We start from the raw sequence: 19,246 nt of genomic DNA on the forward strand, positions 1-19,246 counted from the left end.
AAGAATAATGGAGGTGCCTCGTATGTACCCGTGACAGGTCAAGTTGTATGCAGCATCTCGTTGCTACTTGTGATTGTTGTGATGCTCTTGTTCCTAGCTCGGGCAGTCGATTGTGTCCCTTGTGCGAGTGGTGATGGAACAACACATGTGGCTTCGGGCCATTACAAACAACATCCTACATGACTGATGCTGCCGGAGGGACTATATATGCATCAAGTATCTCTCAGCATCATTGTCCTCTCTCTGTCCACTTCACCCCACCAGACCACTTGGTGAACTCCTCTCTCTCTCTTTCTCCAGAGGCTGCAAAACCAAAGCACAACCGAACATGAGGCCCCAGGTCACCCTCGACGAGATTCTCGCCTTGTCGAGTTGGAGATCATAGCGTTGATTCGCAAGTCCCTCCATGTGACGAGGCTGACCCCCAGGCGACGTCCTTCCGCTGCAAACGACCGGCATGGTGAACCCCTTCCCGCCTCCCGAGCCCGGCGTGGGATATACCCGTATCTGCCTTGCTCCCAACCCCGAGGACGACGAGGCGGCCGCTGGGAATGCTGAGGGCGACTCGGCGCGTGTTGCCGACGATGCCAAGGCTTAGTTAGGGCTCAAGCTCCACCTTTGTCGGGGCCAAGTGCTCCTTGAGCCTTCTTGATTCTGTAGTCTCAGCGTGATGAATGGCAAAATTTGTGGTGCATGTGGCGCGTGGCGGTGCTGCCACGGCCTATATAATGTCGCTTTATGCTTGATGGTGCACCTCGTTGAGCACTGCGAACTGCAAACAGTGTCAACAGTGCATGGGAATGCGATTACCTTGATGCAACAAAACATAGAGTGGCCATCAGTGATATTGCACCATCAAAACTGTGGCCGGCCTAAACCCATCAACAGGCTGTCATCAGGTCGGAGCGCTGATGAGGGCTATCATCGCAGGTCAATATCCCTCGTTCACCCCTTTCCTCCAACCAACTCCGCAATTGACCTTCAATTCATTGTCTTCTCATCACCTCCCTCGACCCACTCAACAAAACATGCTCAACGGTAACCCCACAGCGTCTCCGGGTGACTCGTCCCAGGCCGACTTCGACTCGAAGGCTAACGCGACACAAGACCTGTTCCGTGACCTCTGTGAGTGGATACGTACATACATGCTGCTCCCTGCCGATACCAACTCACATGCCCAGACCGGGTCGCGTCCGAGCTGTACAGGGACATGGTGGAAGTCGGCGGGCCCCCCATCCCCACCGACCCACTCCTGTGTACCTTCTGCAACGACGATTTCCCTTGCGTTCTGCACCTTTTCCTCAAGATGGCCTTTGGGTCTGTGCAAAGCGACGCTGCTATGGAGGATGAGGAGACTCTGTGCGAGTACCCAACCGACACCGCCTCTGTCAGCTCTGCCGAGCAGTCCGAAACGGAAGTAGAAAATGCCGGCGAGGTCATGGGGTCGCCCTAAAGCAATCCTCAAGTCTTCGTCGGTGCCCCGGCGGCACCGGCTCTGTAGACACAATACATATGTTGATAGATGAAACAGTTTGGTGACACGTCCGTTGCCCTACGCGCGCGTGGTTGCGGCCCTGGACGTCATGTTGTCTGTGCTCCAGTGAATAAGCCCATTCCTATGATCAAGACGTGAAAGCGTGCACGGATGTTTGTTTGTGCATGTGCGGCATCAGTGGGACACCGCCGAGGGGCGAGGAAACATCAAACCCTGCCACCGCCAGTCACCACCCCAACCACAACGCCTCGTGACACATAACCACCACTTCTCTCCCCCCAACTCCTTTTCACTCCCTACCACTCCTCTCATCTCCACACACGCTCTCAACTCCACACACGCTCTCCACTCCACACACGCTCTCGCCTTCACACCACCAGACCCCAACACCCACCATGGCCCTCCGTCGCCCCGTGACTCCCCCTCCTCCCGAGTTCGAGACGCAGGCCCCAACCCCCATGCTGACGGCGCGCACCTTCGTTGTCATCTGCTACATCTCCGTGGCGCCGTGGATCCAGTTCCACGAGTACATTCTCCCCCAGCACGAGGACGAGCGCTGTAAGTCCCCTTCTGGTGGTGGGAGCTGATGGCAGTTGCCGAATACTACGACCACTGGATCCGCTTCGACGAGGACCCGGAGGCTTTCCTCCGCGATCGGGCAGCCGCCGAGTCCGTCGAGGAGGGAGAGGGCGAGGGCGCTCCTGAGGATGAGCTAGCGCTCGACGCGTCGTGGTACTACCGCGCTATGGGACAGCAGTAGTTTGAGCGGGCAGATGACGGGCGTTTGTGGCGTGTGACGTGGGCGTACTGCTGTCGTAGGGTTGTTTGTTGGGCGCGAGTCTTCTGTGTACCATGCATCCCAGTGTCTCCAGTAACGCAGCAGATCATCAATTACCAATAAAAAATGCTGACAGGTGTGTGGACATCCCAGTTTGTGTGGATTGCCGTGTTGATGTCGTGTGTGTGGTACTTTTTGCTCGGACGCCGACGCAGATTGCATCCCACACACTCGCCGGATTGTCTACCCACAAATGTCCCTTTCGGCTCATCACATCTCCGCCTCACACCACTTACGTCGTGTGCTGTAAACGTAAATGCGTCCTCCTTGTTTGCACCAGAATCGCAGTGTGGAACAAGGAGTCAGTGACCAGCAACGCATCAACCACGGGCTGGCTGCCTGCTGGAAGTTTGGCGTGACACCTGCCTGCTGCGCCCCTCATTGTCAGCACGAGGGCTGTACAATGAGGCGTCGACGCGTGTGGGCGGCACACACACACACACAAGTCCACGCGGTAGAAGGATTCACACAGGGGCGTTGCCCGCTTGTACATACGTGACTTGAGGCGGTGGGATGGTGCGCAGACGTGACGGGCAGACACACTCGTTCGCACCTGAGACCAGCTTCGCCCAGCTTAAAGCCAACACTTGTCATCCTTCAACACCCCATCCTCTCACTCTCTCTTCCACTCCCACTCCCACTCCCACTCCCACTCCCACTCCCACTCCCACTCCCACTCCCACTCCCACTCCCACTCCCACTACCACTACCACTACCACTACCACTACCACTACCACTACCACTACCACTACCACTACCACTACCACTACCACTACCACTACCACTACCACTACCACTACCACTACCACTACCACTACCACCCAACAGTACCATGTCGCCCACCATGTCGCTCTACCTCTTCCTCGCGGCCATGTTCTACTCTTGTGCAGCCGGCACCATAGTGGCGGCCCATGTGGGCATCATCTTCGCCTTCGCGTGGTTCGGCTTTATCCGTCCAGCAGGCAACCTCTGGCATGGTCGACCCGGCGATGCTCAAGGCATTGCCTACGTCTCCAACGAGGTCGCACGGAACAGTGAGCACCCATCATGTTCAGAGCTGACCCGCAGATATTGCTGTCCTCGGTGGCGTCATGGAGGGCTCTATGGTGTCCGAGCGTGGGGTCCCACTTGGCCCGGACAACATTGCCCTCATCTTCCACGACATGATGTTCCCAAAGCCTGGCCGTCCTGCAATCCACTCCGACCCCAGTTCTATCTACCGTATCTGCTTCAACGGCAACAGCCTTGGGGATGGCGGCCTGCTCCTTGCGCTCAAGTTTGCGTCCAAGTTCCCCGGGCTCCACATCCTCGAACTGCCAAACAACGGAATTAAGGTAGGTCCTGGCTGGTCCCGCAGTGCACCCATACTGACTATGACAGCTGGCTTTTGGACAGGAGGAAATGGAGCGAGTCCTGACCTACGTCAGGGAGTCGTCGATCACCTCCCTCAACCTCTCCGGCAACGACTTTTCGAGCACCGTGTCCCTGCAGAAGTTCTCCTTGCTCCTCTCCGAGCTGGCGAACAAGCACTCCATGCACGAGCTCGCCTTCAGCGGATGCAACCTCGGAACCGAGCACTGCCGAGCACTCGCGAGCTTCATCCTGTCCCCGGCCGCCCACCAACTCGAACTCCTCTTCCTCAATGCAAACGACTTCTCCCTCGGAGACCATGCGATCTTGTTCCGTGCCGCCAAGCAAAACTTCTCGATCCTCTCCTTCAGCAGTTGGGACGAGGAGGAGGTGTACAAGGTGGAGAACTACGAGGACCTCCTCAAGCACGAAGTCCCGGCCGATCTCAAGAGGTCCCTGAGGTTTGGAGACGAGCTTTCGATCTACTTCGACGCCATTTGCTATCGGAACGAACTCCTTCGTCAGGCCCAAGAGGCCGACAGCGAAGTCACCGACGACGAGTGGGAGACAGATGGAGAGCGCGAGGAATCTGTAGGATAAGAGGAAGCGAGAGACGGGGGAGACTGTCGGAGTGGTGAAGGGAGGAGCGGGAAGGTGGACAGTGTTGTTGTTGGCTGAGCGCGCTCAGTGACGCGATTACATAGTTTGTTTGATAGAATCTGGAGATTAGAGGCATCAAAGGTTGATGTTATTATCCGCCTAACTATAAGCCGCGCGCTATCCGCCGCAAACCAAGGCCCATTCACTTCGCTTAACAACACAGACCGTCCACTCACAGCAATGACGATAGCGATAATCTGTCAATCCAGGGAATCTTGAACGGGCCCCCGTTCAACTCACCCGTCTTTCCCAACAAGCACGTCCTCACCCCACCCATCGCCAAGACGAGGTGGGGGAGGCGCTCGCCGGTTGTGAGTGCCTCGCAGACTCCGAAAAGACGGGGGCGGCCCCAAGATCATCCGGACGCCACTTGGTGCCACTCGTCGCGGCGTGATCAGTGGGCATGATGATGGTAACGGCGGTGAGATCATGCCGTTGTGAATGACAGCGCCGAGGCTGCCCCACTATCGCGCTGTGAGCCCTCCAACATCTGACGCAGCGGTTCTCGCTTGTGCATTGGTCTTCAAGGCCATTTGAGGAATGCCCACAGTGCGGCGGCCGAGTAGCGACGGAGCAGACGGAGTAACATCGACGGCGGCGACGCCCGCCACACTCATCCGTCTGCAGTGGACGTGACGGCGACAAGATTACACGATCTTCACCACCCCGCATGCATCATACCCGCTCCACGACCACACTAGTGCCCCTCTCGCCGCAGGCCAAAGCTGGAGACACGTAGCGCGCGTCGCGGGGCCACCGCGGCGTGCCTCGGCGCCGAGGGAGGTCCGCTCGCTTATCTCGCCAGGAGCTCGGCCTCGCCCAGATATCTGGCCTCGGGGATCGATATCCACTGTTTCTCGAAACACAAGGCTGTGAATGCGCCTTCACTCCTGCTTTCCCCCAGGGGACGACGTGCGGCGGTGCAAGATGGCATGGGACCCGGCCGCGCCCAACCCCTGGGATTGGAAAAGGCGGCGGGACCCCACCACCCCCGCGCCTCGGACCTTGTGCCCAGCGTCATGATGATAAGCTGAGATGACTGTACATCCGCGCCTACTGTCGTCACACCGCGCGTCAGAGCACTTGTGGCAGCGGTTGTGTGGTGGCCGCGGCCGGTTGCTTTCGGTTCTGTCAGTTAGCGGGAAGTGGGCTGCTGCTTCTGCTCGCGACGTACATAAGGGGGCGTGGGATGGTGCCCTCGATCCCCACCCACTCCTTCCATTGTCGCACTTCACAATGGCTGCCAGTGAGTGAAGCGTTTGGTTCCCTAGCTCACCCCCAGCCGACATTGCCAACGCCATCACTGGCAACCCTGCCTCCTTCCTCGAGAAGCTCGACCCCAACGTCAACCTCGAGGCCGTGTTCCTCGTCAAGCCCATCCAGGGCGCTGACAACGTCGGTGCCATCCTCCACGCCGCGCGCGAGCTCTACACGTTGTACAAGATCACCGACAAGGCCACAAAGGGCAACAAGACGTACCTCGACTGGACGGGCGAGTGGGCCGACGGCCTCGTCCTCCAGGGCGTGACCATCCTCACTACCGAGAACGACAAGGTGACCAACATTGCCGTGCACCACCGTATCCTCGGCACGAACATCCTGCTCTCCAAGGAGCTCAAGACGCGTCTCCCCAAGCTCGCCGACCACTTCTGGACCGACTACCAGTCGGCCGGCGAGGCCGCCTACCCGCCCACCGGCTACCCTGGTGAGTGTTCCGCCCTCACACAGCACACCTCGCTAACGCTGTCTAGTGTACGACTCGTACGCCCACATCACCGAGGGCAACGTCGAGGACCAGGCGTGGACCAACTCGTTTGACGCCAAGTCAGGCGACGAGTTCGCCAAGGCGCTGCACCCAGACATCAAGTTCCAGGCGGCGGCCATCACCCAGACGATCTGGGGCGTCGACAAGGCCAAGCAGGTCCTGCACCAGGCAAGCAACTTCTACCAGAACCTCGTGTTCGACCACGAGGTCCGCAACGACACCAACAGGAGGTACATTGAGTGGAAGCTCTCGGGCTTCGACGGCATGGCCATGCGCGGCCTCACCACCCTCCAGATCGACGACCAGGGCCGCATCGCCGAGCTCAACATCTACCACCGCCCCCTTGGTGGCTCGGTGTGGCTCTCCAAGGAGCTCAACAAGCGTCTCACGGAGTTTGGCCGTGCCGATGTGGCGGAGCACTTCTGGAAGGGCGACGATGAGACCGAGACTATCAAGGAGGCGTACGCTAGCAGCAAGGAGCTCAAGGACAAGGGTCTTGTGTAACGGCGAGGGAGGGATGGGGCTATATGCCAAGGAGTCATTGCGTCTATGAAATGTGTGAAGTCAACGAGTTGGATGGGCAGCACAAAAGACCACCTGCCACCATGAGCTTCATCCTAGCCACTCATCTCACACCAGCCTACCTCCCCGTATCCTCGCTCGCCGAACACACCTCTCCCAACACACACTCCCGCGGATCAAAACCTCATCCAGGAGCACCAGCAAAAGCTGGACGAGTTAGGAATCGAACCAAAGACCTTGTCAAGTAAGTAGTAGTACCGCAGTACCTCGTGCTAATGACACGCTCTACCAACTGAGCTACACGCCCGGAGATGCACTGCTGTGTGCTAGGCCACGACGGGGATCGAACCCGCAATCTCATGATTACCGCTCTACGAGTCGTAGTCATACGCCTTGCCATTGGGCCACGCGACCTTGGTGTTTGGTGAGGAGGGAGGGTGGTCGTGAGTGGTCGGTTGGGCGGCGCTGGTTGCCCTGAGGTGCGAGGTTGGTGCGAGGACGCATGCCCCTGACATGTGTAGATGTGTAGGGGCGCTTGGTTTGGGCGGAGGAGTGCTTGGGCGGTGTGGATTGCGGTTGGAGTGTCGTTTGGGAGGATGCGGATGGAGGTGTGGCATGTGTCTCGTGACGTGTGTGGACGAGATGCGCACACAGATCGACTTTCGTGGCGCGGATCACTGCACCGCCGCGTGCAACGTGTACTCACTCCATATGGCTGATCCACTCTCAGCATTGTCATATGTATAGCTCTTCATCTCCCAAAACCCTTTACTTCGCACCTGCCATTTGACCAATCACCGACCTCGTTCCTATTCCCCCTGCCGCCAAAAGCTAATGCCCGTTGGCTGGATTGAACAACCGACCTCATCATATCGTGAATACGAGTGACGCGCTCTACCACTGAGCTAAACGGGCCAAACAGGCAGCGGATGCTGCTGTCCTGCCGTGCTCGACGGCCCGTTTGCATGCTCTTAAGCATGTTCCATGCAGCGAGCGGCGACGGACTCGGCGACGGCGTCGGGTGGACAGGGTCGGTCGCCGAAACGTGGTGGTGGACCCTGAGGTCGAGGGTGCTCATGAGTAGTGGCATCATCTATCTACCTGTGTACAGTTTACAAACTCGCCGACCCCGCGACCACTGCAGCCTTGGCCGCCTCCGCGCCTGCCGTACGCCCAAATACGACGCACTCGAGCAGACTGCTGCCCCCGAGGCGGTTATCGCCGTGCACGCCGCCTGTAATCTCCCCCGCGGCCCAGAGACCGGGCACGGCGTCGCCCTTGGTGGTGAGGACGCGCGCGTCGGCGTCGATCGCGACGCCGCCCATCGTGAAGTGCGTCACGGGCGTCAGGTCGCCGACGTACACTTCTGCGTCGTGGTCGCCTGGCGTGTGGCGCCAGTTACCGTACGTCCGCCTTCCAAACATGTCGGGCGAGCCGCGCGAGGCGGAGTACGCGTCGACAGCGGAGATGACACTTGGAGACAGGTCGCGCAGCTTGACCTTCTTGAGGAGGCCCTTCCACTCGTAAAATGACACATGGTGCTCTGCGGCCTTGGCTGAGCCGGCGTCGAGCAGCAGCGTGACGCCCCATTGCCGTGTCGTGCCGAAATCACGCGATGGTAGCTCGAAGATGGCCTTGGTGACCGCCGCGCGCGTGTCGAGCTCATTGACGAACCGCTTGCCGTCCTGGTCGAGCAGGATACCGCCCTCGCCGCGGAGCATCTCGGCCGCGAGGAACTTCATGCGGGCTCCGGGGTCAGCCGGGTCGACAAAGCCAGTAGGGTGGACCTGCACGCTATCCATGTCGACCAGGCGCGCGCCGAGAGTGGTGAGGACGCTGTGCGCCCCTGGCCGCACGTCGTTGGTCGAGGGCAGTCCAGCGAGGTCGGGACGGTACTCCGCCAGCAGGGACGCGTCGCCCGCAAACCCGCCCGAGGCAAACACGACCGGCCCGGTGAGCGAGTGCGTCCCGTTGTCCGTGGCATATGTGACGCCAGTGACCACACCGTTGTGTGTCTTGAGTCCAGTGACGTCCGCGCCCTTGGTGAGCGTGAACGCCGCCTCGGTGTCAAGCTTGTCGAGCAGCCCCTTGATGATTGCAAAGCCTGGCGGGATCTTTCCGCCGCCACGATGCGTGCGCGGGACGCTATGGCCTCCGAGGGGCGCGACGACGGCGAGGTCGACGCCGATTTCGTCCGCGAGCCACGTAACAGCCGCGGACGACTCGGACGTGAGCTTAGATACCAGCGCGTCGCGGTTGACGCCTGGCGCGGTGAAGCGCTTGCCGGCGGAGCGCACCGTGTCGGCGTAGAAACTCGTGTCGTCGATTCCTTTAGCGAGCTGGAAGCGCGTGCCGGCGCCGTTGATGCCGGAGCTCGCCTTGATGCTGTTCCCGCCTGCCTTGCCGGCGCGCTCGAGGAGGTGCACGCGAGCGCCGGCACGCACGGCAGTGTACGCCGCCGAGAGGCCGGCGAGGCCCGAGCCGACGACGATGACGGTTGGAGGTGCGTTCGTCATGGCGGTCGAGAAGCTGCGGCGCACAGAGTAGAGCATGAGTGCAAGAAGCAAGCCTGCAAGGAGCAAGGTGCGCGGTCGCAGTCGAAGCATGTGTGGTGTGTTCTGTCAGCAAGGATGGCGTTTGCTCATGGCGTTGTGTGCCAAGGCGCGTTGTGGGCCGTCCGGGTCGGAAAGTCCAGAGGTCTCGGAAGTGGCCGGCACGGCATCCGCCGAGATAAGATACTGGCTAGCGGACTGGCTACATGCGTCTCGTCTGTCTCAAATAGCGCGCCAGTATGCACATCCTAGAGACCGCCGCCAGTCCTCGAACGCGCGTTCGTCGTCCCCTACGCCGGTGAACCGCGAGCGCGTGACGACCGAGATTCGGCGGGCAGCGCGGAGAATCGTCGTGCGGTCGCGGGCGTGCTCGAGCACCTTGGTCCACTGGGCGGCGGACAGGGCGCCAGGGTCGCCTGAGACGTGCTTGAGGATGAGGTCGAGGACGTTGGGCGGGAGAGCAGCAATGGGTGTCGGTGATCCCGCTGTTGGGTGGAGCAGGATGCGCGCCGGCGCGATGAACCGCTTCAGTGCGGCGCCGACACGTTCCCGCAGCTTGTAGTTGCGCTTGCCGAGCGCCACGCAGCCCTCGCGGATGGGCTCATAATCTTGGTTGTCGCTCTCGACATCGACCGGGTCATAGCCGCTGTTGTTGCCCTCCTCAAACTCCTCATAGTTGTTCGCCAACGAGAGGTCGCAGATGGACCGCGTAGTCCCATACGAGCGGAGGATCCACGCCATGCTGCCGAGCGATAACCCGCAGCCGTCGAGCTCGAGACGCAACACATTAAGCGGCAACCCAGCAATGGACCTGACGGCTTCCTCGCCGAACCGGTTACCGCGGAGCGACAGCGTCTCCAGTGACTTGACGTCCCTCAGGGCGTTGACGAACGCGCCGGCCACCTCGTCGCTCATGGCCACCTGCTCCATACGCAGCTGGGCGAGGTTCGACGCTGGCATGTCCCACGTCATGGTGTAGATGTTGTGCAGTTCGTCTGGAACCTGGATCGCCTGGGGGTTGCCCTCGTCGTCGAGCGCCGGCTCGGCAGGGTACATGAAGCGGCGCCAATCGGCCATCGAGTTGCGGCTCAGGTCGACGGACACGAGGTTCACGTCGAGCGCGGCATACGCGAACACCCAGCACATGCCCGGGATGGTGAGCTGCGTCCTGGCGAGGTCGAGCACGCGGACGCCGCGCGCGGCGCACTCGTCGGCAGAGTACGGGCAGTCGTACGCCGCGGCTGCTGCGTCGATACCGAGGGTATCGCCCAACAAGGACCGGTCGACGCCGTGAGGAGGATGGAACCGGTACACTGCGAGCTTGCGGAGGATCTCGAGGATCCCGTCGTCGCCAATCGCGTGGTCGTTGAGACGTAACTCGAGCGTCTCGGGCGTGAGTAGGTCGAGCACTTCGGCGATAGTGCCTTGCGTCAGAGGCAGACAAGGGGGCAGGAAACTCACTCGGTGCGTTGGGCCCTGCGGACATGTCCACCACGTTCGGGTCTCCGGCCATGGCTGTCAGAGTGAGTGAGGAGTGAGTGAAATGCATCAATCCTACATCGTGTTGTGAGCGGGAGTTGGAAAGGGGGAGCGCGTCGCAAGTCGCGTCGCGATGCCCGCGGCGGGATGCTGCCGTCACCGTTGCTTGATCCGCAGTCACCCCAGTGACTCGCACTCGGATTCGAGCTCGGGACAACACAACCCGCTCCACACTCTCCACACATACAAAAGGAGACCGACCCTACCCCCCCGAACCCGTCGCCTGACCCCTCAGGACCGGATTCTGTGCGGCTCGAACCGCGCAGCTGTGGTCAAAGACCAGCAGGCTTTCCACCCCCGCCAAGCTGGCGGGTGGTGGTCGCATCGTCGGCGCAGAGGTGTAGCCTGGTCCTCGGCCTCGGTTCCTTCTCCTCGCTACCCCGCGGGCACTGTGCACCGTGGCGTCGAGATAACCTCCCCTTCTGCATCGGGGCAACAATGGGGAGGTGGTGTCGGTGCACCGTGGTGCCCCGGTGGCCAGTGCCAGCCTGCATCATTCAACTCGACGGACCACAATGGAGAGTGTGACGGACTGACCTCTGACTGACTGCAATCATCTCACCTCATCCACCTGTACCAGATCCAAGTTGCTGTGTGCCGACTCCCCCCCCCCCCCCCCCCCCAAACACACACACACACAACGGCTCGCACATTCTCCCTTTCTCTTCTCCCAACTCACCACAGTCCTTTGTCCTTCTCCTTCCTCTCCTTCCACCACACACAATGTCGTCGTTCTTCGCGCCCCCCTTCGGCCCACTGAACGGGATCCACTACCTAATCCAGCACCACGCGCGCCCCTTGAAGGCGAGCAGCGCGGTCGACCTCCTCGAGGCCCTAATCCCTCTCTACGCGCAGGCCTTCCTCCTCCTCTCGCCGTCATTCCTTGGGCCCTCAACGCGCCTACTCCGCGCTACGCTGGGATTGGTCGGTATCCTGAGCCTCACGAACCAGTTCATGTCGTGGCGCGTCGTGCCGCCCGGCGCGAACGCGCTCAACACCACCCTTGGGTCGCTCTACGTCCACACGGTGCTCAAGTACGCTTGGTTTGCGCTCGCGCCTGGCGCGACGGACACGCTCATGTTCCGTGCCGGGAGGAAGCGCCGCTCGCGCGCGTTTGCGGCGCTGGATCTGTGCCTCAACTCGCGGTACACTTACGTCGAGTTCGAACCGAGAGAGGAAGAAAGCGAGAAGGCAGCTGCGGGACGCCGCTCGTCGCGCTCGCCTTCCCCGCCCGACAGGCCGACCTTCCCCTACACCCTGTCGACGGCGTCGCGCGCCCCCGTCGTCATGCGCCACCTCCTCCTGGGCTTCCTCCAGATCCTGGCAGCCGACACGCTCCTCGCGATAGTGCGCGCCGCCGGCCCGTCGACACTCGGCGACCCGAATAGCGCACAAGGCAAGATCGCCACCTTCCTTGCGACGACGGGCTTCGAGGTCATCCCTGGCATCATTGACCCATGCGGCCTCAATGAGAACCGCGTAGAGCTCAGGCAGAGCGTCATCGAGGTCCTCATCACGCTTGCGCTGGGCGCAGCGCCGTACCTCACCATGAATGGGCTGTACCGCCTCGCTGCTGGCCTGGCTATCGGCTCGCGCCTGTGGGAAGTTGAGAGCTGGGAACCGGACCTGTTTGACAGCCCGTGGGCTGCCGACTCGCTCCTCGACTTCTGGCGTCGATGGCACGGTATTAACAAGGTGGGTGCTGGCGTGAACATACCAGTCTAGCACTGACACGACAGCATGACCACGCCTTGCTGAGGGACACCCTCCTCGACGTCGCCGGGCTCCCGCACACCCCGTTCCTCACCATCCCGATCACGTTCATCATCTCGGGCCTCCTGCACATCGTGTATCAGCTCGGCATGAACCCCGTCCCAGCAGCAACTAAGGTCGGCGGCTTCTTTGTGGCGTGTGCGGTGGGCACCTTTGTCGAGTACAGTGTCTACCGCGCGACTGGGAGCTATGTCGGCGGCATTATCGGCAGGGTGTGGACGTGGTCCTTCCTCTATCTCGCTGCCGGCCGATACATCGTCGACGCGTGGGTTGATGCGGGAGTGGCGGCTACCCGTTTGGCCGAGGACGACTGGGCCGACGCGCTCGCCGTCTGGATCCTCAAGTATGTCCTCGTGCCCTACGCCAAGTAGAGGCTTTCCATCTCCGTGTCCCAATCTGTAGAATCCTAATTCATCTGTATTGCACCATCTGGTCGACAAGTAGAGAATGTATCGAGTCGTCGTTGTCGTCCGCGTGGCACCGTTTCAATGTCATCGTTTTCCATCACGGCCCTGGTCTGTAAGTACATATGCACTGTCGCATGCAGCAAACAAACAAAAGAGTGGTTTGCACTGGCTCTACTCGCATTCGAACACCCTTGCAATAATCCATGTTGCCTCTTGTCGTCTCAATGGCGCAGAACCAAGGTTATGTTCCAACTGCACTGTAGTATGCCAGTGTCCACCGTGGCGCATCTCGCAGCTCTTGGCGGAATCGAAGCGTCACGCCCGCCGCACAGACCGCCTCGATCGGCACTGACACTGCTGCCGCCGCGTCATGTAGCCTGCTTCCCACTTCCTCCTCCTCTTCCTCTTCTCCTTTCCTCTCTATCTCTCACTTCTCTCTTCCATTGCATCAACAGCAATGTCGGCCACAACTCAAGGCCCGCCGACGCCACCCGAGCCCCCGGCGCCATGGTCAGTTGTCCCCACCGGTCGATAACTGACACCGCAGGATCAAGCAGTTTGACCCAGGCCACCAGCAGTGGTTCTTCGTGAGCTGCACTAAGTTGCCCCAGCTGACGCCAGGTCAACCCCACCACTGAGCCGCCTACCCGCCAGTGGGAGTATCCTGGTGCGTCCGCTGTGCCTCGGTTGTCGATTAGCTGACGCCCCAGATGCGCCGCACGGCGCGGGAGGTGAGGCGCAGCTAGGTGATCCTCGAACTGTAGCTGACCTCCTGCAGACGGAGAGCGCGGCCTCGTTGCGGACGGTGGGTGTCTATCCAGTCGTCGACCCAGCTGACCGCCAGGCGAGCGCGGCCTCGGCACCTGGATCCAAGGCAAGGTCACCCAGCACTACGTGACCAAGTTCACGGGTGTGCCCCCGCCGCCCAAGCAGCACGGGTTCAGCAACCTCTTGGGAGGCCTCTTCCGCGTTCGTCAGCTCCTGTTTCCCCCTCTAGCGGCTGAGCTGACCCCCACCGCCGCAGCCGCCGACGCCCCCGCCCCCTCCTCCCCCGCCTAGCGCCCTCGACCAGGTCCTCGGCGCATTCGGGTACGCCAAGCCGCCCCCGCAGCAGCCGTCGATGGGCGCCAACCTCCTCGGCGCTGTGACGGGCAAGCCGCCCCGTCCTCAGCAGCAGCAGCCGCAGGACCTCACGAGCCAGCTCATCGCCGCGGGCGTCAACTATGCCACCCACAGCGGCGGGAAGCCTGGTGCCGGTGGTGGAAACTCTGGATTTGAGGCGCTTGCCGCCGCCGCTATTGGCGGGCTTGCGCACAGCGGCAGTGGTGGTGCCGGGGGCAGCTCGGGGCTCGGCGCCATCATGGGGGCGCTGGGTAAGCGTGAGCTTGACTCGCAGGGAGGTGGGGGCGGGCAGGGTGACAGACCTGGTGGCCAGCAGCAGCAGCACCAGCAGCAGCATTATTAGTGGCGGAATAGTGGAGGTGTGTGTTTATAGCTATGCAGTGCGAGTGACTGCGTGCTCGTGCGAGCGCAACGCCTCGATCGTCTCAGTCTCCGCACTGGTCGTCCTCATTAAGATGGTCAATCAACTCGTCAACGTGTCTTCTCACTCTCTCTCACTCACTCGACACAATGGTGAACCACCACGCCGCGCGTACGCGCGACGTTGCGCCGACACCGCCGCCACAGCAGGCAAGCTACGAGCCCCCCGAGGGGCCATATGCGCCGCCAACTGGTCCGCAAGCACCTGGTACTGGTGGCCCACAGCAGGCGCCCCAGGTCCAGTTTACCCAACAGCACCAACAGCAGTCGTACGCTCCGCCGTCCCCGGTGCAGCAGGCTGCGCCACTCCCCACTCAGCAACAGCAGCAGTTCGTGCCCCAGCAGGCACAGCAGGCCCAGCAAGCCCAGTTCCAACATTTTGCCCCGCCGTCGCCAGTGCAGCAGGCCCAATCACTCCCCCAGAAGCAGCAGCAGCAACAGGCGTTCCGTCCCCCCTCGCCGCCACAGCAAGCCCCGCAAGTTCAGCAGCAGCCCCAGTTCGCGCCGCCCTCCCCAGTCCAAGCACCCCAGCAGCAACAGTTCGCCCCTGCTCCTTCTCCGGCCCAGCAAGCCCCGCCTCAATCCGTCGCGCCGCCCAAGCCCGTGGGCCAAGCAGCCGAGTACTACGGCGACTCGCCACCTCTGCCGACGGCACCGCCCGCCGCGCCGGGCACGTATGCTCCCCCCGGTCCGCCGCCGGGGCCGCCACCCGGCCCTCCGCCAACCGCGCCTGCACCGGGACCAGCCCCCGCCCCGGCCCCAGCTCAGCCTGTAAGACCAACCTCTTGAGAGCCCGCTAACCCCAGGACGCGGGCGCAGACAACCCCCTCGCAGCCCTCCTCGGCGCCTTCGGCGGCGGCGGCGGAGGCGGAGCCCCCGGCGCTGCAGGCCCGCTCGCGGCTCTGGGCGGCGGCGGACTCGGCACGATCCTCGGTTCTGGCGTGCTCGACCAGTTTATGGGCAAGAAGAAGAAGGACGACGAGGATGCCGGCCCTCTGGGGGCGCTGTCGGGCCTGCTGGGCGGGAAGAAGAAGAAGAAGAAGCGCTACGATGACGAGGACGAGTACGACCGGCCGCCGCAGGGGCAGTGGGGCGGTGGAGGTGGTGGTTACCGCCCGGGGCCGGGGTACGGCGGTGGGCCGCCTGATGGTGGTGGCTATGGCGGGTGGGGCGGTGGTGGAGGCGGTGGTCGGCCGTACGAGCAGCAGCAGCAGGGGTACGGCCGGCCTCAGCAGGGGTTTGAGGGGTACGGCGGCCACGGCGGCGGCCAGGGCCATGGCGGGGGCTATGGCGGCAGTGGGGAGGAGCACAGTGGGGGCGGGGGGTACGGGGGTGGAGGTGGTGGTGGATACGGCGGCGGTGGAGGTGGATATGGCGGCGGTGGTCAGTACGGCGGCGGAGGTGGCGGGTACGGAGGTGGTGGGTACGGAGGTGGCGGGGGTATTCAGTATGGTGGTGGCGGCGGTGGCGGTGGACTGCAGTACGGTGGCGGAGGCGGCTATGGCGGCGGCGGCGGTCCCGGCCCGTATGGCCGTCGCGAGCTCGAGCGTGACGAGGAGTGACCCCAAGCGCACCAGAAGTAGAATGATGAAGGCTATGCTGCTCCGTCTATTGTCCTGTCCTGTTGCAGTGTTGCGCTGCACAGCAGTAGCGACGCGGCGGCGCGTTTGTTTGCACTGATCGTCGAGTCGACACGCAACATGTCGTCGACAATAACACTAACACTACACACGCAATGGAGACGCAGCCGCCCGTCGTGCTCTCGAGGCCAGACGCCGAACCGCGGTACGTCGTCGCCGCGGCCTGGTCTCCTGGGCACCCCGCCGCTCGCGTGCTGACGCGCACTCGCTGCTTTGCGCAGAATCCGCACCTGGGACGCCGAGAAAAAGGACTGGGTGTGGGTCCGTCCTCGCCGTCTCGCTCCCAGCCCGTTGTCTGCACAAGTGGGGGACAGCAGCGAGAGCAGTCGACCGCCAACGCCGCCGCCCAAGTCGCCGCGGCACGTCGCGATGCCCGCCGAGCCCCATGCCCACGCACTACCGCCCGGCGCCGCAGCGCCGGCACTCAGCCTGCAGCCTGAACTTGCCTCCCTCGGCACGCGCACCCACACCGCCCGCCGCCGACCCGCGACGGACGATGCGCCGTCCTCTGAGCGCGTGAAGGCCCAGAGGGGATACACGCATACTAGGACCAAGTCGCTGTTCGTCCGCCGGCGCGAGCCGGTCGAGCAGGCGCAGCAGGGCGAGCACGTCGTGGCGCCTTTGCCGCCGGTGCTCGCGCCGCGCCCGCAGAGCTGGTTCGGCGCGCTAGGGGGGATGTTACGCGTGAGTCGTCGGCTGGGACGAGCGTGCTGACGAACGCAGAGGAAACGTACCTCGCGCGGTACCCCGCCTCCGACGCCCACAGACACAGAGACAGACACAGTCGCGGAACACGTAGCGGACAAGCAAGGCCCCCTGGACCACTTTGGCCCGCCCCCGCCCCCGCCGGAATGGGAGCGCGCCGCGCTCGACGCGTACGCTGCGCTCTCTGTCAGACCTCGCGGCGCGCGGTAGCGGCGAGGCGCGGCCTTGTTCTTGTTAGATAGACACCTACATGCACTGGACATTCATGAGCGGCGCGTGCGAGAGCACAGCCTGGCGTTGAGGCGCACGCGCACACGCACGGTCGGTCAGTCGTCGTCAGGTGGAAATGAGCAGTGGTCATCATTGTCGGTCGGCGTCACACACCCCACCCACGCACGATGGCCTCGCACCCCAGCCTCCCGGCACCATGGTGCGTGGCGTCGCCTGCGGCGGGTACTTGGTGATGAGCTGACGCCGACGCCGACAGGATAATGCAGTGGGAGCCGGGGAAGAAGCAGTGGTTCTACGTTCGTCGAGTCCTGTGGCCCGCTGCGCTGACACCGCGCCAGATCGACCCTACCACGACCCCGCCAAAGCGGCAGTGGGAGTTTCCCGAGCTCGCGGCGGTGGTGTACCCGCCGCCGACGCCGGCGCCGGCCCAGAGCCCGCCGCCTCAGCCCTCTTCGTCCGCGCAAGACCAGCAAGCCGCCACCTCGCCACCCTCCTCACCGACGGAGCACTGGCTCGCCGTCCGGGCGGAACCCATCCCACGGCCGCCCGCCCCGGCCCCAACGCTGCCAGGCTACCCCCTCCGTGTGCCCATCAGCCCGCACGTCGCGCCCCCTCAAGGGAAGAACACGGCCGCGGCCTACTTTAGCAACGCGCAGGCGCCGCTGCCAGAGACGACGGTCGTGCTGCTGCAGGGCAGCGTAACGGGGTCTGCCGGTGGGGGGAAGGACGTGTTCGCGCGGCCGGCTTCCGCTGCCAGCTTCAGCCTGCCGCCTGGCGCGCCGCCGAAGCCGAGTTCACCTGCGCCTCCGCCTGCGCCTCCGCCCGGTCCGCGTCCGCCTCCGGCGCCGCAGCCTTCGCCTTCGCCCACGCCGAGCATCAACATCCCGGGCGTGGGCGACGTCGGGGGCCTGCTGACTGGCATCTTGGGCGTGAGTTTGAGCCGCCCGCGCAGACGCTATCGGAAGTCCCGCGGGCCGACGCCCAAACCCGCCGCGCCGGCGTCGCCGCTGGCCCCGCTCTTCGCGATCGGCATGTCGCAGCTCGAGGGCCGCACGTCTGCCCGCCCCGCGTCGGACGCGAACACCGCCGCCTTCGTTCCGCTCGTGGACGGCGCGCTCTCCCTCGTCGGCGGCAAGCTCGGGGACGCACAGGACCCGCTCGGCTCGCTGATCGGCGGGCTGAATCCCTTCTCTGGTGGCGGCGGCGGCGAGAAGCGAAAGTCCAACGGAGGCGGCGGGCACAGGCCGCACGCGAACAGCTTTGGCGGGTTTGGGCGGAGGGAGCTTGACGTCGGCGCGGGGGGTTTTGTTGGACAGGGGCAGGACGACACGCCGCAGTCGTACGGTTTCGGACAGCAGCTCGGCCGGACGCGTGACGAGCTCTACCAGCCGCAACACCAGCCACAGTATGACGGCTCTGCGCCGAACACGAACCCCGGTGCTTGGGCCCCGGGGCACGGGCACAGCGCGTCGTATGGCGATGGTGGCGGTGCGGCTGGGAATGATGAGAAGCAGCAGCAGCAGCAGCAGGGGATTGCGTACGGCGGCGCTGGGCACTGGGTGTGACAGATGGGTGTTGAGATGCATTTATGTGGCAGCACGCAGAGGTCAACGCCGAGGTCAGGTTAAGATTGCCAGCCATGCTACTCGCCTCGCGGCCAGCCCCCGACGTCACAGCAGTGATCGACATCTCTCTGCCCGCATGCATAACCTTGTTTATGCCGCGGGAGTGCTCTCTCGGCATGGCCAGGCCAAGTGGCCTGCGGCGATTGCGGAATGCGGTCATCGATACGATATAAAGAGCAGATTAGCGCAGTCTTAATGTGATGGCCGGCAGTGACAACGGCGATAGCGACGACGACGACCCAAAAACGGGGGGGGGGGGGGGGGGCTCGGCGACGACGACGCTCGGACTTTGCTCGAGCCTCTTACTGATGCGCCGACGCCTCTTCTTGGTGTTGTTGGACAGTGCTGTACCGTGCCCCTCCCCCGCGCCCATACAATGTCCGCCGTCGTCGCCCCGGCGCCGCTCCCGCCCGTGTCCGACCTGCCCCAGCCGAGGCGAGTGGCCCGACGACGGCACACACACACACACACATGGCCGGTGACACTGACGCGCGCAGCATTCGACACTGGGACCCTCTGTCATCAGAATGGGTTTGGGTGCGTCAATTTCTTGTGCAACTTGCTCCACTCTACTCAGCTGACGGCGACCAGGTCGACCCGAC

General features: G+C 63.1%; 12 protein-coding genes and 3 non-coding genes across 15 annotated transcripts; 10 read left to right on the forward strand and 5 right to left on the reverse strand.

Moving 5' to 3' along the window:
• Positions 1-328: 328 nt before the first annotated feature.
• LOC62_04G006100 (uncharacterized protein) lies at positions 329-598 on the forward strand (the record flags this gene model as incomplete). Its single annotated transcript, XM_062772668.1, has 2 exons — positions 329-371; positions 429-598. The coding sequence occupies 2 exons, from the start codon at positions 329-331 to the stop codon at positions 596-598; spliced, it is 213 nt and encodes a 70-aa protein (XP_062628652.1).
• Positions 599-1,028: 430 nt separating this feature from the next.
• On the forward strand, positions 1,029-1,453 carry LOC62_04G006101 (uncharacterized protein; the record flags this gene model as incomplete). The annotated part of the gene is made up of 2 exons (XM_062772669.1): positions 1,029-1,125; positions 1,182-1,453. The coding sequence occupies 2 exons, from the start codon at positions 1,029-1,031 to the stop codon at positions 1,451-1,453; spliced, it is 369 nt and encodes a 122-aa protein (XP_062628653.1).
• Positions 1,454-1,890: 437 nt separating this feature from the next.
• LOC62_04G006102 (uncharacterized protein) lies at positions 1,891-2,255 on the forward strand (the record flags this gene model as incomplete). The annotated part of the gene is made up of 2 exons (XM_062772670.1): positions 1,891-2,053; positions 2,089-2,255. 2 exons carry the CDS (start codon positions 1,891-1,893, stop codon positions 2,253-2,255), a joined length of 330 nt encoding a protein of 109 aa, XP_062628654.1.
• Positions 2,256-3,165: 910 nt separating this feature from the next.
• On the forward strand, positions 3,166-4,283 carry LOC62_04G006103 (uncharacterized protein; the record flags this gene model as incomplete). The annotated part of the gene is made up of 3 exons (XM_062772671.1): positions 3,166-3,367; positions 3,402-3,667; positions 3,714-4,283. The coding sequence occupies 3 exons, from the start codon at positions 3,166-3,168 to the stop codon at positions 4,281-4,283; spliced, it is 1,038 nt and encodes a 345-aa protein (XP_062628655.1).
• A 1,296-nt stretch (positions 4,284-5,579) lies between these two features.
• Positions 5,580-6,612, forward strand: LOC62_04G006104 (uncharacterized protein; the record flags this gene model as incomplete). The annotated part of the gene is made up of 3 exons (XM_062772672.1): positions 5,580-5,589; positions 5,626-6,048; positions 6,095-6,612. The coding sequence occupies 3 exons, from the start codon at positions 5,580-5,582 to the stop codon at positions 6,610-6,612; spliced, it is 951 nt and encodes a 316-aa protein (XP_062628656.1).
• Positions 6,613-6,838: 226 nt separating this feature from the next.
• LOC62_04G006105 lies at positions 6,839-6,937 on the reverse strand. The gene is made up of 2 exons: positions 6,901-6,937; positions 6,839-6,874 (listed from the first exon to the last, which is right to left on the reverse strand). It is a non-coding gene; the product is annotated as a tRNA-Ala (tRNA).
• Positions 6,938-6,957: 20 nt separating this feature from the next.
• Positions 6,958-7,044, reverse strand: LOC62_04G006106. The gene is given in 2 exon segments: positions 6,958-6,994; positions 7,009-7,044. It is a non-coding gene; the product is annotated as a tRNA-Arg (tRNA).
• A 421-nt stretch (positions 7,045-7,465) lies between these two features.
• Positions 7,466-7,545, reverse strand: LOC62_04G006107. Its single transcript is given in 2 exon segments — positions 7,466-7,501; positions 7,510-7,545. It is a non-coding gene; the product is annotated as a tRNA-Thr (tRNA).
• Positions 7,546-7,742: 197 nt separating this feature from the next.
• Positions 7,743-9,236, reverse strand: OSM1 (Fumarate reductase 2; the record flags this gene model as incomplete). The annotated part of the gene is made up of 1 exon (XM_062772673.1): positions 7,743-9,236. The coding sequence occupies one exon, from the start codon at positions 9,234-9,236 to the stop codon at positions 7,743-7,745; it is 1,494 nt and encodes a 497-aa protein (XP_062628657.1).
• Positions 9,237-9,404: 168 nt separating this feature from the next.
• On the reverse strand, positions 9,405-10,695 carry LOC62_04G006109 (uncharacterized protein; the record flags this gene model as incomplete). Its single annotated transcript, XM_062772674.1, has 2 exons — positions 9,405-10,606; positions 10,644-10,695. The coding sequence occupies 2 exons, from the start codon at positions 10,693-10,695 to the stop codon at positions 9,405-9,407; spliced, it is 1,254 nt and encodes a 417-aa protein (XP_062628658.1).
• Positions 10,696-11,444: 749 nt separating this feature from the next.
• On the forward strand, positions 11,445-12,865 carry LOC62_04G006110 (uncharacterized protein; the record flags this gene model as incomplete). The annotated part of the gene is made up of 2 exons (XM_062772675.1): positions 11,445-12,416; positions 12,461-12,865. The coding sequence occupies 2 exons, from the start codon at positions 11,445-11,447 to the stop codon at positions 12,863-12,865; spliced, it is 1,377 nt and encodes a 458-aa protein (XP_062628659.1).
• Positions 12,866-13,358: 493 nt separating this feature from the next.
• Positions 13,359-14,366, forward strand: LOC62_04G006111 (uncharacterized protein; the record flags this gene model as incomplete). The annotated part of the gene is made up of 7 exons (XM_062772676.1): positions 13,359-13,411; positions 13,449-13,488; positions 13,523-13,568; positions 13,612-13,632; positions 13,680-13,706; positions 13,746-13,870; positions 13,926-14,366. 7 exons carry the CDS (start codon positions 13,359-13,361, stop codon positions 14,364-14,366), a joined length of 753 nt encoding a protein of 250 aa, XP_062628660.1.
• A 167-nt stretch (positions 14,367-14,533) lies between these two features.
• LOC62_04G006112 (uncharacterized protein) lies at positions 14,534-16,005 on the forward strand (the record flags this gene model as incomplete). The annotated part of the gene is made up of 2 exons (XM_062772677.1): positions 14,534-15,214; positions 15,250-16,005. 2 exons carry the CDS (start codon positions 14,534-14,536, stop codon positions 16,003-16,005), a joined length of 1,437 nt encoding a protein of 478 aa, XP_062628661.1.
• A 173-nt stretch (positions 16,006-16,178) lies between these two features.
• LOC62_04G006113 (uncharacterized protein) lies at positions 16,179-16,998 on the forward strand (the record flags this gene model as incomplete). The annotated part of the gene is made up of 4 exons (XM_062772678.1): positions 16,179-16,228; positions 16,305-16,340; positions 16,371-16,767; positions 16,807-16,998. The coding sequence occupies 4 exons, from the start codon at positions 16,179-16,181 to the stop codon at positions 16,996-16,998; spliced, it is 675 nt and encodes a 224-aa protein (XP_062628662.1).
• Positions 16,999-17,279: 281 nt separating this feature from the next.
• LOC62_04G006114 (uncharacterized protein) lies at positions 17,280-18,584 on the forward strand (the record flags this gene model as incomplete). The annotated part of the gene is made up of 1 exon (XM_062772679.1): positions 17,280-18,584. One exon carries the CDS (start codon positions 17,280-17,282, stop codon positions 18,582-18,584), a length of 1,305 nt encoding a protein of 434 aa, XP_062628663.1.
• Between the last annotated feature and the right edge of the window lie 662 nt (positions 18,585-19,246).

Source organism: Vanrija pseudolonga, chromosome 4, assembly GCF_020906515.1.
Source record: "Vanrija pseudolonga chromosome 4, complete sequence".
In the NCBI taxonomy this organism is placed as follows: domain Eukaryota; kingdom Fungi; phylum Basidiomycota; class Tremellomycetes; order Trichosporonales; family Trichosporonaceae; genus Vanrija; species Vanrija pseudolonga.